We start from the raw sequence: 16,041 nt of genomic DNA on the forward strand, positions 1-16,041 counted from the left end.
GCTACTACGAAACTCGGCCAGTAGCTGAACATAGCTTTGAGAGCAGGATGGGCAGATTGTACTTACAAGCTTATCGCGGTTACACAGAAGGCTGCAATTTTGGCACACTGCAATAATGAACTAAGCGGATATGTTGGAGACGGGTACACGCAACAAAAGTAACTGTACAATAACCGCCTTTGTTATATATTCATTATAAAATTTTTATTTATTTAGGTTGACCCTGAAGCGTATTATTAGTACTATCAAATCCCATATGTACGGAATTCAGCAGTAGTTAGTAGCGAGCTGTCAGTGTGTTGCCTGTTACTGCGTGACATGTAGGCAGCGCGTGGGCACGCCTGGGTAATTAATACATTGCCTCACTGATGAAGTGGATGAGCTAAGGACGAAGCTTTTGTACTCGTAGGGTTGTGCCCGCCCGCCTCGCCACTCCATTATTTACACGGCTTCCTCGCGTGTACATGATGTTATGCATCATCAGCAGTAATCCCTCGCACTTACTGCCCACGTAATACCGGCACACGTGGATGTTGTAACAAGTAACTATGGTGACAGTGTTATGTATGAGTTTCAAATAGAAATGCAATAAAATCAAATGCAAATTAAATCACAATAATGGATTTACCAGTATTATATCTGAGTCATCGGCCGTGGCCATAAGATCATCGATACCTACATTAATAATTTATCAGCAAATTTTCCTCATTAAACTATTGCAGTAATTTGGAAATACCACTGATGTGTTATATTTTCCTTCTCCGTCGCAGTATCACGGAATCCCAAAAATTTCATAAATGACAAACATAGCATGGCAGAACATTCCGCACTAACGGATGTCTGACATAAAGCTCACGGAATTACTTCTTAAAAATAGTCACCAGAAACCTAAAAACTACGATGATCAGAAATTAAAATGTACAAACACCACAAACAGAATTAGAACAATACTGAGTCGGTGTATAGCAAGTTCCTGTAACAAACAACAACACAAGATATGTGAGATGAAAGTGACAGGTGGGAACCCTGCCCGGACGTCCCACCGCCTCTCTATTAATAGACAATGACAAAGTCATCGCCAACAGATATTTTAGCCAAGCGTGGGATCCTCTGATTCATTTATAAATGTTTATCATTCGTGCTGCAATCCGAACTGTTGTTTGATAACACCACGGCCGGTGGTTCACACCGCCGCGTCGACCGACTTCGTTTCGAAAAATAATATCCTTTCTTTCTTATGAGTCGTTTTGTCGCCATTCAGTGTTCCTGTTATCACCTTAGTTAATAAATGGGCGACATACACAAATAAAGTCCCGGTACTTTGCTATGTGCTTGAGATGCATCATTCTGGTAATATTTAGTTGGCTGGCAGTACCAAGGTCGAACAAGGCCGCCTGCAAGCGTGCACAGTGCCTTGCCGCGAACGTTGTTGGTGAAAGGAGGACCGTCTTTTCCTCGAATACAGTATATTGTGGTTACGTGTGCAAATATTGCGTGTGTGAGCTTTTATTCTATATTAAGATATTACACGTTAATGACAATTAGTTTCGACTAAACCGTTAAATCATTTTGTGTAACTTGCTCTTGGTTACCGAGGCCGGTGGTGGACCCCTGTTGTAAATAGATTAGTGCAACGGTCGGTGTCGGTTGTCGTGACAAGGCCCAGTAACTTGTATACGTTTTAATCAGCTCGGTTCGGTTACACAGTTACTGCTTCAGGATCAAAGGTGAATGTAGAGTTTGTAAACATCGATATAAATAATTGTAGAAGTTTGTTTACGGTAATACTAGACATTCATGTGGCGATAAATTATCATCTTTGATTTATACGGCTCGTTTGTAAACTGTGCGGATTGTAGAAAATGTTGCCACATGGAATTAATCATTTTAGTGAGTTTGATGTTAACGATTTGCTATAATGGGATTATTAACCAGCATCTATGATTAGATATGTGTGTAGTAGAACAATCGGGAATCACCTCATTGACGTGATCGTTTGGCACAACGCCTCGATTCAGGCTTGAAGTTAATGTGCCGCTGCCGCCTGCCGTGCCGTGTCGGTGATATCACAGGCCAGTCATGTGTTTACCTAGCCGACGTCAGCGTCTGCCACAACTGCTGTTTATACATGTATCATTGTTCTGCTCATCTGTTTCAGCGATAACGAAGTTTATTGTGTTAGCGACTTAGCGTACATTAAGCCGATTCAATGTTAATTGCCTACGCTTTAAAAATTACCATGTTTCCATGTTTCCAATATGCAAAAACTTTGTGTAAATAGGATTATTTTCCAATAATCCCTAATGTAATGGTGACTGTTAATGCTTTTCATGAACTTGTTACATTTCGCTTTGTGAAACAGATTGCGTGTTTAGCGTGTGTTCTGTTTGTACTGTCATCGGACATTCATTGACACGGCGCGGGCCGTGCGGGCGCTGTGACACGTGATCGGAAGAGCAGTGTTGGCGCGCCGCCACATCCTCGCTGAGCTGACATCACTGCAGCACACGTCACACTACCTGTGCACACATGTCGGACATAGCGACGCATACTTACCTATATCCATTCAACAATGCTACACTTGACGGAGACTAGCGGTCACCCAGGCGATGAGCACTAATCGTGTTATAATGTTTGATATGATGTCTGCTTGTCAACGTGCTCCGATAAAGTTTATTGTCAAGATGTCGGTCGTGATTTGTGGCGTTTTTTACCGTTTCCAGCATCTTACAAATAGCTTTATCTAGCAACCACTAGCGACATCACATCCGCAGCGAGCGCAAGTTGGGATTAACTAGCAACGAGCTCGCCTGGAAAGTATTGCTTGAACCCATAAACCGAGCCGTTTCAGAGCCGGCAGTTAATCATGATTTACTTCACTATTACTCCAGTACGAAATACGATATAATTTGGAGCGGTAATAAGGAAACCAGCCTCTGTTGCAACAGACTTAAACAAGACGCCAAGTTTACAATAAACGTTGCGCTCTCTTGAAAAATAACCGAGTCTTTTGATCTGTCTTGTAATATTTTACGTCATATAAACTTAAAGAATATGCAGCTTAAGTTCTCCGAATGGTAGATATAATGTATTCTTCTATGCGATTCAGCAGGATTGCAAGCTCGAGACAAGTTGGCGCCGGAACTAACGGAGCGTTTAAAACGAACTGCGGTCTGAAAGTAGGGAACTAGAGAAATGCAGAATGCAGCGCTTTTCAAATGGAAATCGAAATATAGCGCGGCTTCAGCGAGTATCTTATGCAGTATTTGACTTGGTAAATAGAGCTGTTGTGTATTTCACTGGCTCACAGTGCGTATCCGCATATGTGCGCACCATCCGATGGTTAATAAAGCAACACAGTGCATCCTGTGCCTGCGCAACGTTTCCTCGGCCGGGCTTCGACCCCATTCCTATCCAATGTTCGCTAGTCTAGTTGTTTGTTGATCTTTGCTTAACTGCAGCTATCCTTGTAGTCGCGAACTCATTTGTTTGTTGATACACACAAATAACTTGTTGTTCGGGACTCGGCACCGACCGCTGCTTGTTTTCAATTGAAATTGCTTCGAGAATAGCATATTCTACGAAGGTTTATTTTTCTTCAGTTTAAACTGCTATAGTTAATACAATAGAAGCTGTGTGTATTCCATCTAATTTAATAAATTCGCAAATGCTGAGCATATATTTTAGTAAAAGTGTTTTCACGCCTTCGTGTAGTCACACGATCTAGTTTGCGCCGGGGCGTCGCGCGAAGCTTCAAACATTCCCCGAATTGATTGGCATTCAATTAAGTCGGCTGCGTGTGGGATGTGCGCGTGTCGAGTCTCGAGGGAAATGGAAACCGAAATGCAAACACTAATTAGTTAATTACTTATTATTAACTGATACCTATTTACCGACAGCCTTTGCATGCCGTATTACACTGTGTACTTGTGTTCATAGTTTTATAGGGTATACACCGATACACAGTAGATTGCCAACATAATTTGTATACTGGTCTGCTATTATATCTGATAGAATAGAACCACAAGCACATTTAATTTGAATATGTTTAATAGATTAGTGTTTATAATGTAATTTCTGAAATTTTATTCGTATAATTTTGATTCTGTTTTTTTTTTCTTTCGACAAGTGTTTCGTCTATTATCCGATTGGATCGTAAAGATACGAACAATATAAAGTTGTAGGTACACGAATCGTTGATTATGTCCACCTGCTCACGACCGTGTAAACATGTGCATGTTGCTAACCGCAGATAAAGCCACGGGCCGATACCTTTCAGACGTTGTTTTATTGTCACCTCAAAATTAAAGGAAGTAATGTGCATTCCAAATATAAGTTCTGTTGTCTGAAGATTTTAATAAGAGATAACATTTTGTGACAAGTCATAACAATCGTTTCATAATGCTATCCTCTTTCGCGCCTTCCCACTTTTATTTGAGATTACGTACATACAACTTTGTATCACTTTAGCACTATTGGTCTTTCCCTTACCTATTTGATTTTCTATCCTCGATTCACAAGGGTTCTGTGCATATGTGATGTACATATGTAGAATCTATTCTACCCACATTCATGATAATTATAGAGCCCAGTCGCCCTAAGCTTACAAAGAAGAAAGGATAACATCGGAAAAGCAATATAAAACGTAGTTTATTGCATGTCCTCTACAAAGGGTCGCGCCGAGCGGATTTTATTAGCAACTATACATATACATACCTATATCATTGTTTATATTTGTAACAATAGAACACATCGTGTGTAAAAATGAGTTTAAAATTTGAGAAATGGAGACAACGTCTTTCGATGTTTCATTCATCAAAGGACGTTGTCGTCATGTATTACAAGACCTAACTCGCCAGTGTCGCCATCTGACGTGTACAAAAACGACAACTCTCATATTACTGTCAAGTGGAAGTGTAATGAAGGTTGAAGTTAATGAATACCTTCACTCCTGCTGCCCTAACTGCCCGTGCTTAAACAAGGAATTAGTTATTTGAGACCCTCGTCCTTCAACGAGCATAAGCAGGGATTATGATGATCCTTTTAAAGTGATGTGCGGAGTGGCGTCACTCGCGGTATGTGAAATGGTTTTACCACACTACTGTATTAAATAATAGAATGTATTTGATTCGTTTACCATACTGTTGTGTTGGCGACATGCATCACAGTAGCGTGAGAACTGCACATCAATCAAGGAACACTTGTGAATGCAACACATACTTAATAGATTAATAAAAAAGTCCAAATCCCTACCTCAAAAATAAAGTAAGGTGAACAGCTGATGTACCTATTAAATATAAAAACTGAGCCATGACCTGTTACAACATGACATAGTCATTAGTCAACCATTCTGCTTATTGAATCAACAAACCACAAGTAGGTAACTAGGCCCTCTCCCTCCTATACATATTTGATCATTTGTTTTGTTTCTTTCTACATTCCTCGATCGTTGGATCACTACCCTTACAGTATTGATGTTCTTGCATTTTTTATAAATTAGTATAACTGACACACATTGTACAAATCAAAATGTGTGCGTGTAAGATTGTGCCTCAAAACTTTTAGAATGTATCTAATTGATCGAATTTTACTAGATTGTCTTTAAAAGTGAATTGTCTCCTAAAGTCTCGCTCTACAATTGGTTGTCCGTCAGTCTGTGAAGTAGTGTCGAGTGTCGCGGTGCGCGGTGGGCATCTGCCCGCCACCCGACACCGCGACATCTGCCGACCTTGCTCTCGTTACCCCGCCTCTAATGTGTGATTGTACATCTACCACAGGAGAAAGATATCAGCCGTGTCAAGTGGATATTCGACACACTATACTAGTCAAAATATAATATTTTATTAAATATCTTTGTACACACATTGTAGCTTTAAATTTCCGTCTCGCATCACATCATAAAGCACGGCTGCGCTCGCGCCGTCCGCGGCCCGCCTCGTAAACTGAAGGAATGAGGCCGTCTGTTGCAATTGCAACGTATACTGTACCATCTTCAGTACTCCTATACTCGTACACAGTGCCTTCCAGTTTCCAGTAATTTGTTGTCACGTTACTTGGTTTTAAATAGTTATTCAATTCACTATGATTGAAAGACGTGTTTATCATGGAATTAAAATAGCATAATTTGTCAGAAGGAACGAATGTAATTCATCTAGTCTAGCCAGACCTAGTAATTCATCTAGTCCACGAACTTGGACCCCACTGGAACCACAGAATATGAGCCAACTTTGTCAACGAACTGGTATCAACCGCTAGATGGTACACCCACTCTTTTCTGTAATCTTGTACTGGAAACATTTGAATATCTCGTCGGTCATGTTGCGCGATGTCTTGCTTCCTGAAAGCACTCAATACAGACCATTAACCCGGTAAAGTATTAAGTATTAACGCATGCGTAGTGGAGCGGCCGTCGTCCATCACGCAGCACTCCAGCGCGCACACTCTCACGCATGACGCTATTACAATGTCACCGCGCAATTTACTGTCAGTTTTATTTGCACTAATGCGCATGCGCGCTCGGATAATGTTCGCTTGATGGATTATTACAAAGTTTGATGTTTGCTCTGGCACAATGCGACGCGACTTCAGCTCCTGGACCGTGAAGTTTCACTAATTAACATTGTATTTGTATAATTAAAATCGCTCGCGGAGTTACATTAATTCCTTATTGTGTTTAACAACAACTGTGAACTGTTTGTATGAAAGTGAGATGCACAACAGCAGGGAATGTAGAGAAAGATATCGATCTAGATTTATTTATTTAACGCTGGATTTATACGCGTAGCTTGCAACAGTTAATAAGCTGTGTTTTTGGTCATATAGTACTAATCCTGATTAAATGCTTACTGTCTCCAATCATCTGGATAAAGTAGTACCAGTACAGTGTATCACGGTGCGGCCTCCTCCAACATCTGGAGACCGTAGCGAGTGAAATATGGCATCAACATGCTACACTCGCTATAATAAAAGTCTAACAAACAGACATATTTACGAAATCCATCATACATAATAACATTATTTATTCATTAATTTTCTTGTGAAATACACATTTCTCAACAACGATTGCTTACATGGTCGCATTCACTAAAGCTACAGAGCTTCGGAGTCATCATCGTGAACAATTTGTACCGATACAAATACTGTATGTAGTAATGTTAGCGATGTCGTGCCCACTGCGATCACTGATTGAAAGTACTATTCTGGTAATCAGTTAGACTTTCATGAATATGTGATTCGCGATGCAACGTTCACTTTCTAACAATCTTAAACTTGGTATAATTAAACAACTGCAGAGTGCCGTGGAATTAAACATTGGGTAAACAATACCGCACGGCACTACAACACACTCACAAAACAGCTGCTTTGATGTTTGTAGCGATTCAATTTGTTCCTCGAGCCAGGTTGTTCTGTCGGATCTTGTCACAGATAAATTGATAATTAATGAAGACATTCAAATATTATAGACCTTGGTACAATGATTTTAATTCCTTAATTCATCTATCGGTGTATGTTTTTACCACATAACTAACAAATGAACACAAAAGCCTTTCTGTGTATAATTTCAATACGTAGGTAGTGGTTCATAGTAGGTGCCGGTATTACTCAGGCTTATGTTACAAACGAGGTCGTTGCTCCTCCCTGGAGTTCCATAGAGCAAGCACCAGCTCGGCCGTAAATTATAACATAATATGATGTGTCGTTAATTCTAGTAGGGCACGATACTTGCCGCCGGGTTTAAGCTAAATAAAGGAATTAATTATATTAATGATTAATTACCGGTCAGGTGTGGCCGGCGGCGCACCGGCCGTGACGTTGGCCGCTCGTACAGTGTAAGGGCCAGCGCAGGCGTCTGGCCGTGAAGATATGCATCGCGGTACCTTGCCCCAACAGCATTGAGGAAAGTTATAACTCAAATATTGTAAAAAAATACAATGTACCAAAGTGCACTTGTGGACCCATTAGCGACTGGTGTATACTGTATACCAGTGTAGCGCGGCCCATCATCTAGAATAAAAAACTGTAAACAGTCCTGTACATTGTTTTTGTATCTGATGAAAGTATAATACAAGAGTCTCGTTGCTTCCTCCTCCGTCCTCCTCGTCCATAAACTAATTCTGACTAGAGGTTTCGAGAAGCTATGTAGTTAGTACTGTGGTTATGACTTAGATCACCAGCAATATTTACATGCCTCCACTAAATTCATAACCTTGAAACAAGTACCGAGAATGTTAATTATTCTAACTAAAACATAAACAATGGTGCAATCGCATTAATTGCTATACGTTGGTTAGTAGGAACCGACGGCGCCGGCCAATGTTCCCTCGTGTTCCCTCGCTGTTTAGATAGACGCTCGTTGTCCATTTAGCAGGAACTGTAATCTTGTTTCTCGATTAGAGCAGAAGGAGCACCTTCGACGCGAGCGTTGATTCGGAGAACTGAGTCGTAAACATGTCCAATCTGACAACTGTACGCAACTACACAGCTACAACCTGGTTGCTAAGAGGATAAATAAAGATTGGTCCGAATATAGCAATCTCTCAATAGAATACAAAGATTACGTTATTCAGGTAGACAATAATTAGAAGAACAAAGCGTTTTCGTACGTCCTTTCATAATTTCCCTTTGGCTAAACTCGATAAAATCTCGCTCTATGCACTTGAAGGGCAAAGCTCCCTAAAGGAAAGTTAACGAAATAAAATTCCCATTATCTTAAGCACGGCCTGTATTATCACAAGGGCCATTAGCGGGCGGAAGCGGCCCCCGTCCGGCACGCGAACATTCTCATTACCATTTAAGTACCATCGTGGACTGCTAGATTTGGGACGGCCGCGCCACTATTTGGGACACTGCTGCCATACGTATCTATTGTGGGTCACACAGAACTTGTAACTACATTATATACCTACTGTATTTAATAAATACCGTTACTTCATTAGCTCTTACGCATGTATACGTTATTAGGCCAACTCTGTGTTGGTAATTCGGTTTAAGACATAGCTTTTATTTTGATTCTTGCTTGCACTAATGTGTTCTGATAGGCTTGTCGTATCTTGTGTCGCGCGCACGTCGCGTAGCCTCCAGACTGTGCGGCTCAGTTTTATCGCAAGGTCCCGATATACGCCGGGACACGAGCACGAGTACCGTGATAAATTATACATTGTGACGTTAATATGTCTGAGCAAGTCGCTGCTTCCAATTCTTTCTTAGGCCTTTGCGCTTCGTAAGTGTACATACACTACCTGTATTGGTTTTAGATCGATATTTATTTAGGCTACAGCAACTTGCGTGTTTCATGTCAGTATACACACTATTATTATTCATCATGGACTCCCTAATAACTGAAAAATACGTATGTACATGTAGTGATACTTGATAGTTACTATATTTGTAAGTAGTTGAACTTAAAATAGTGAAATGTTCCGGTTCTATTTGTGATCTGTCATTCCATTTACACGGTACCGTTGCTGTAGCATTACGCTGTTCGTCTTAAGTGCAACCATCTTAGTTTAATGGCTAAATAGGGTAGGTACTTAGCTCACTCTACATTTTGTACATCGGCTTTGCTAGCAAAGTAGCGACGTTACAATTTGCTCGCTAAAATAATTTTAAGAATAATGACAAGGAAAGACCTAGTTTCTGCGATGCGTGTATGTGATGAACGATTAGTGTACTTTTTGGCATTATGAAAGTTGCAGCGATCTCATTCACAATACTGTCGCGTCCGTTATGATTCGGGCCGCTCATTCCTTTCCCGAAACATAATGTAATATGTATCCTCAATTGTCAATGGTTGCCGACGCGACGCGAGATAAGTCAGCGTATCTGCAATAATTTGGACTTAACCTAACGTTTACATTATTTTATCCGTCATTTGGAGTGTGTACTTGTCCGTAGACAGTAGGTCTACAACAGCCCATGCATGCGTTTTGGTCAGACGGTTAACGGGGCGGTGTCTCCGAAAGAGTTGCATTGTAGTGGTGATAAAATTTGAATCATTTTAGAACATGTTGCGTTTTATACTAAATTGTATAATTGATTGTGTTATTGATAGTTGTTGTTTGTGTTGTCCGCAGAGAAGAGGTGCGGAACCACGCGGTGCGGTGGAACGCGCAGTTCTCGTTCGTGTGCAAGATGTGTGCCAACGCCAGCACCGGCGTGCTGGAGCCCGCGCTCATGAGGGTCTCTGTGCGCAAGGAGTGCAAAGGTAAGTCCACAGTCATATATGCCACAAAACGTCCACTCCTGAACATAAGCCTCCTGCAAGATTCACTGAAACTGAAATCTTGCCTAAAGTAACTTTTCCAAAATCTTCTCTTTAGATTCTTTCAGAAACGGATAAGGAGCCTGGGACTGATTCTCTGTTTTATCTTATCTTGTTCTGAAGGCAAATGATACTTAATAATATATTAGCCCGTGATTACTATATCCCAGTACTGAGTACAGCAATAACCCCACAATCTAAAATTCCAACTTGTAAGCCATAAAGGTGAGATCTCGTTTCACTTTAATAATTCCTTGAAGTTTCATTTTAAAGTTGGTGTTTTATATACGCAAATATATTTATAGCGTAATCTCACGTTCCAGGCGGTAGGTCATACCAGAAGCTGGGCTTCTGCGACGTGAACCTGGCCGAGCTGGCGGGCGCGGGCGAGACGACGCGCCGCTGTCTGCTGGAGGGGTACGACCCGCGCCGGCGGCAGGACAACTCGGTGCTGCGCGTGCGCATCAAGATGAACATGATCTCCGGCGACCCACTCTTCAAAGTGTACGTTACATACTAATTAATGTACTATTCTACTCATTGTTGTGGTGATGGCTACGACGCTCTGACTTGCCGTGTACTGAATATGGCGCGGTGTACATTCCAGTCCAGAGCGCAAGCAGGAGGCCACGGACGGCATGGCGGGCGGCGACAGTGGCTCCGAGAGTGTCCCGGGCGGCACGCAACCTGACGACGACTGCGCCTCGTCCACCGCCTCCTCGGGCTTCGGCTCACTCACCAAAAAGAAGAATTACGGTATGTCTACCAAGCCGCGCCGGCGTCGTGTTGACTTGCAAAGTTACTGAACTTGTAAGTTTACTGTTGCATCTGGCTTTGTCTGTACTAACTGGTGTTGCTGCGCGCCTATTTCAGAGGGTAGCATACCCCAACCTCTGTCCCTGTTGCCTTCCTGCGAGCTGCCCACTCCTGACGGGGAAGACTCGCCACTGGCCACCTCCGCGCCCGACCACCCTGGTAAGTGATGTCCATCGAATAAGTGCTGTCGACATGTGTTGGAAGTTATTCGCTGCTATGTGCTGCTTCTAAACACAAGCTACGCCTCCTTGCACAGGTACTGATTGGCAATGTTTTGTATTTCAGGACTGACGATGGCGGCGGCGGTGAGCGGCGCCAGCGGGCCGGCGGCAGGGGGCCCGGCGGCGGGCGGCCCAGCGGCGGGGGGCCCAGCGGCGGCCGCGCCCTGCGCCGCCTGCATGCAGCAGCAGCAACACACGCACTCGCGGAACTCCTCCAACACCTCCGGGGACATGAGCAGCAAGGTGAGTCAGCTACGTGTCAATGTATTATATTTATGTTATGGTTTTTTTACCAGTGGTACATTATTTTTTCCTATAAATATTTACACTCGATTCCAAAAAAAAAACATCAATTATAATAATTACTTTCAAATTTTAACGAAAATCCCGTGTTGATTAGACTAGTAACAGTTCATGAGTCTGGTCTCGCTTGTCATGTAACGACTGGCACTTGTTCTGCAGGCGTCCGGCTACGGCAGCTCGTCAGCTGCGTCGGCGCATTCGCGGCAGAGCTCCGAGGGCGACTCGGCCGGGGACTCGGGCCGGCCGCACCACAACAGGTACATTGTGGCTTGGTGGACCGGTGGCGGACGCGGGGCACTACGTCTAACCACGGTGCAAGTTCATGCTCGTACTGCATCCATTGTATGCCGTGACTACGAGTCTTGTCATTGTCTGTGTAAAGTATGTGGTGTGGGATACTGGGAGTCGTACTCGTCGAAGACACAAGCGCGGGCTCCGGCGCCGCTCGGCACGCGCACTGCTCGCCTCACCCACTGTACAGTGTCCATTGTTACGCTTTATGTTCATTTCATTTACTTAACTTTGTGTTCCGCACGGTAACTAACTTTATTTATTTCTGTTGCACTCTTATTTTTTGCTTTTTATTAATTTATTTTTTATGTTTTCGTTTCCCCCGCCGCCCCCGCACAGCGTCCCCCCCTCGGTCAAGCAGGGCCGCACGCTCGCCCGCCTGGTCGTGCACAGCGCCGACAGCTCGGAGCTGTACCTCACGCCCAACTGCACGCTGACCGGCCCGCCCGACGTCATCCCGCGCCACGCGCTCGCCTCGCCCGCCTCGCCCGCCTCCGACCAGTATTGCACGCCCGACGCCACGCTCGTCAATGGACATGAAAACTCGTTCGCGATGCCCACGTACTTCGACAAGAAAAAGAAAGTGGCCGCCACTATCATCAGCGCCGCCGTCGAGCCGCTCACCAACTTCCAGATCTTCAAGCAGAAGTCGCTCAATACGATCCCCGCGCTGCTGGAGAAGAACAAGAAGAACGAGGAGCTGTTCAACAATTTCCCTTTCCTGACGCCGCTAGCGCACAGGAAGAACTCTCTGGTGTGCAACGCGAACCGACTCTCCGGCTGCATAGAGGACGAGTTCTATTGCATTCCCTCCGACCCCGAGGTAGACGTGGGCTCCTCGGAGTGCATCGACATCCGGTACCGGTTCAAGAGCCTGTCGAACCAGGCTCTGAACGAGGGCAAGGTACTGACGTCGACGCCCAAGAGCGAGGCGGCGGAGCCGTACAAGGCGCGGCGGCCCGAGGCGGGGCTCCGCCACAGCTACACGGACCACGTGAGGTGAGCGCTGCTTGCTGTCCGCAGTCCGCGTCCTGTCCCATAACCTGTGCTCTCTACTAAACGGTTGCGGGTGGTTTCGGCGGTGCTACTTCTTTTTGTTTCCCTCTGTTCTGTCTGTGTCTGTGAATGTGTCTTCTGTGTGATGCGGTCTTCCTCTGTCATAACGTGTGTCTAGTTAAGATAACGCGTGGGCTGAGCCAGTGTGTGTGCAGACGGACGGAGTGCGGCGTCTGCAGCGCGCTGCGGGAGGCGGGGGGCGCGCCGGGGGCGGCGGGGGCGCAGGGGGCGGGGTCGCTGCCGCGCCGGCCCAGCTCGGCACTGTACGTGCACCGTAGCGCCCTCTATGTAGATGTTGTTCGTAACGTGTCGTGTGCCCGGCCTTATGTGACGCTCTGTTCCTACTTCACTGATATGATTATAATTATTTGGGTTTATAATAAATTTGCTTTATATTATTTTGGTAGTATTTAATTAGAGGTTCATTAGAACATGAATTGTTACAGTATTACTGAGACATTGTATGTGGTATACTTATTATTACATTATTACGTGTAGTGTACGACTGGTCGATGTCGATGATTGGCTCACCCTTGTGATCTTATTGCAGATATGTCACACACGCGCGCTGCATGTCTATTTTCCGTCTGTTTCTGTCTATATTTTTATTCTACGCTTGATATGAACATGGCGCTGTACATGCATGTTGTGGGTCGCAATAACATCGAATGCTGCATGGTTTCGTATCGCATACTTATCAGATTCTAATACGCTTTGTAATGTATATTAATCGTACGATAAGCGATGCGCGTATGTCAACTACGTGTCCCTGCGCGTGTAATATAACGTGTGCGCGTGCGCAGGAACCCGTCGTCCGGCTCGCTGACGGCGTCCGCGTCCGACGGCGGCTCGCTGGAGCGGGCGCGCGCCGCGCTCGAACGACGCAAGCGCATCGCCGCGCAGCAGGACTGCGACGACGGACAGGTACCTACTACACTACGTCCCGCATACTTCCTTCTGCACATTATCTAATCTCAAATATTATGTCCAATTATGGAGCTCACAATCCAACCGCCGCCCGCTCGTCCCTCGAGCAAATGTTACACATGCTTCGGTACGAGTCATTCATTATGTTGACTTTGACTTTCCAGCACGTGGCATCGGGGCGCGTGGAGAACACGCGCGTCAACCCCGACTCCCTCATCGACGAGCTCCTCGCCAACACCAACCTCAAGCAGGCCGTGGAGGACTCCGCCGAGAGTGAGTAGCCCGCTAGTATACAACTATACACCATGTACAGTGTAGGAGTGGCAGACTGTGAGTGTGTATGTGTGTGTGGTTGCAGCGTCGGGGCTGCAGTTGTTCATCTCCCGCGACGGCACGGCCGAGCTCGGCAGCCGGCAGCGCCAGCAGCTCGCGCGCCGCGACTACCAACGGGTCGTCCTACATCCGCACGACAACAGGTACACTGCTACTCAACACTTGCTACTTTTCATATTGGCTCATAAATATTAGTATTTGTAATAAAACTTATTTATATTAGTCACAGTCTAGAGTCCAGTTACTAAACGAAAGTCAAACTGAAATCATTTATGTTTATTTCAATAATGTACTACCAATAAGGCAGTTTGAAAGCCCAATGTTTGTAACGCTGTATCATGTGTGCAGGTAGCCTACGGCGCGGAGACGGCGGCCACGGCCGGCGCGGCCCGGTGCAGGCCGGCCCGGTCCGGCGCGGTGCGGGCCGGCGCGGCGCGGCCCGGGCCGGCTCCTGCCGCGTCCGGCGGCCGTTGTTGTGGACAGTATTACATGAGATTCACACCGACCTGCTCCTACTGTGTATTAGCTTTTATATACGTCCCGCCGGGACCTCGAGCAATGCATATACATATATTTATTGTTTTATGTAATATAAATTATGCCATAATTGTTTTACGACTCGTAATTTAATGTTAATTATTATTATTCGGTAGCAGTTCTACAGAGAATGGTTGTGTTCGTGCAGTCCGACATGTTTTGTATGATTTACATTATTTTTATTTCTTTTTAATGTAAGTAGGAATCTTTTGAATTTAATGACGACCTACTCGACGACTGATTGTTCCTATATTCTCGTAGCGCCTGTGCTTCCTCCACTGTCTCCTGTAGACTCGTAGTCTCTTCCAGCCACTGTCTAGCCGACACAGGGGCGAGTGTAACGTGAAGTGCTCACAAGTGGTGCTACGTCGCGCGAGACTGCGATACGCGCGAACTTTTGTTATTAATATATCGATGTAATTATTATTGATTGTAAAATGTCACCCACTCAGTGAACCGTGTAATTGAACAGTACTTCCAAATCCCTCCGTGTATTTCATTGTGATTTTTGTATAAATTATTTAATGTGGTGCCAAACGAAGCAGGGCCCGCTCTAGGGGAGGGAACTAACAGATTATTTGATAATAGTGCGAGGAAGTAAATCTAAGTCATTCCGTTGCGTAGCTTGCACGCGTGGCTTGCCGCGATCCAACCGTCGGCCGCGGTCACTGCGAGGCTGTGATAGTCCAGTGGTACTGCATACATATTATGTCGCTACACGACGATGTGTTGATGTGGTTTGCCCAGCGTCCCAGTGGGCGCGGCCCGCGGCAGTCAGTAGCGACCCGCGAGGGTTGCGCCGCCCGACGCCGCGCGGGGCCCGCGGGTAGCGGCGTGCGTTGTTATTGTATCATATTCTATGAAGCCTGTACAGTATTTGAATAAAGGACGTGTCTAGAGCTACTATTCCTTGTTTTATTTTTATCTTTCTCCAATTACATTATAATGGTATAATGAATCTAGGTTTAGGTGTGAGAGCTCAAATCATAAGGATCACTTCCTGGTTCGGAAACAAAGAATTTTCGTTGGCAAGGCAAACATGTTTACTTCAACGAAAAGTTCAGCGAATATTACAAAACGCATATTTTAATAAACCACAAAAAGTTTTATTTTAATGTTATGCCTTATAAAGGGTTAAATATCTCTTTTGTATTACTTCAATTACTTCAAAAAAGCATGCCAATTTCTGAATGAAAACGCGTCAAATGTAAGAATTTCCTGGAATTGCTGCCTAAAATTTGTTATTTGTGATGTTTGTGAAGTAGTTAGTAAAAAGTACAATAGTGTGTAAAAATA

At 44.6% G+C, this 16,041-nt stretch overlaps 1 protein-coding gene across 4 annotated transcripts in view; it reads left to right on the top strand.

Annotated features, from left to right (window-relative positions):
* LOC118262880 (protein FAM102A) overlaps nt 1-15,651 on the top strand; it is a 57,945-nt gene extending 42,294 nt beyond the window's left edge. For 3 of the 4 annotated variants that reach the window (XM_035574530.2, XM_035574528.2, XM_035574529.2), the window contains 11 exons: nt 10,074-10,204; nt 10,585-10,765; nt 10,869-11,017; nt 11,135-11,236; nt 11,363-11,541; nt 11,761-11,858; nt 12,232-12,891; nt 13,752-13,872; nt 14,040-14,148; nt 14,234-14,351; nt 14,557-15,651. In XM_035574530.2, the coding sequence (XP_035430423.2) occupies nt 10,074-10,204; nt 10,585-10,765; nt 10,869-11,017; nt 11,135-11,236; nt 11,363-11,541; nt 11,761-11,858; nt 12,232-12,891; nt 13,752-13,872; nt 14,040-14,148; nt 14,234-14,351; nt 14,557-14,560 (1,852 nt within the window). In that variant the 3' untranslated portion in view covers nt 14,561-15,651. Of the gene's footprint in view, nt 1-10,073; nt 10,205-10,584; nt 10,766-10,868; nt 11,018-11,134; nt 11,237-11,362; nt 11,542-11,760; nt 11,859-12,231; nt 13,029-13,751; nt 13,873-14,039; nt 14,149-14,233; nt 14,352-14,556 lie in introns of those variants that run through there. The other variant, XM_050697541.1, reaches the window with a different exon arrangement.
* Nucleotides 15,652-16,041: the final 390 nt, after the last annotated feature.

The sequence above is a fragment of the Spodoptera frugiperda genome, chromosome 12, assembly GCF_023101765.2.
Source record: "Spodoptera frugiperda isolate SF20-4 chromosome 12, AGI-APGP_CSIRO_Sfru_2.0, whole genome shotgun sequence".
NCBI lineage: Eukaryota > Metazoa > Arthropoda > Insecta > Lepidoptera > Noctuidae > Spodoptera > Spodoptera frugiperda.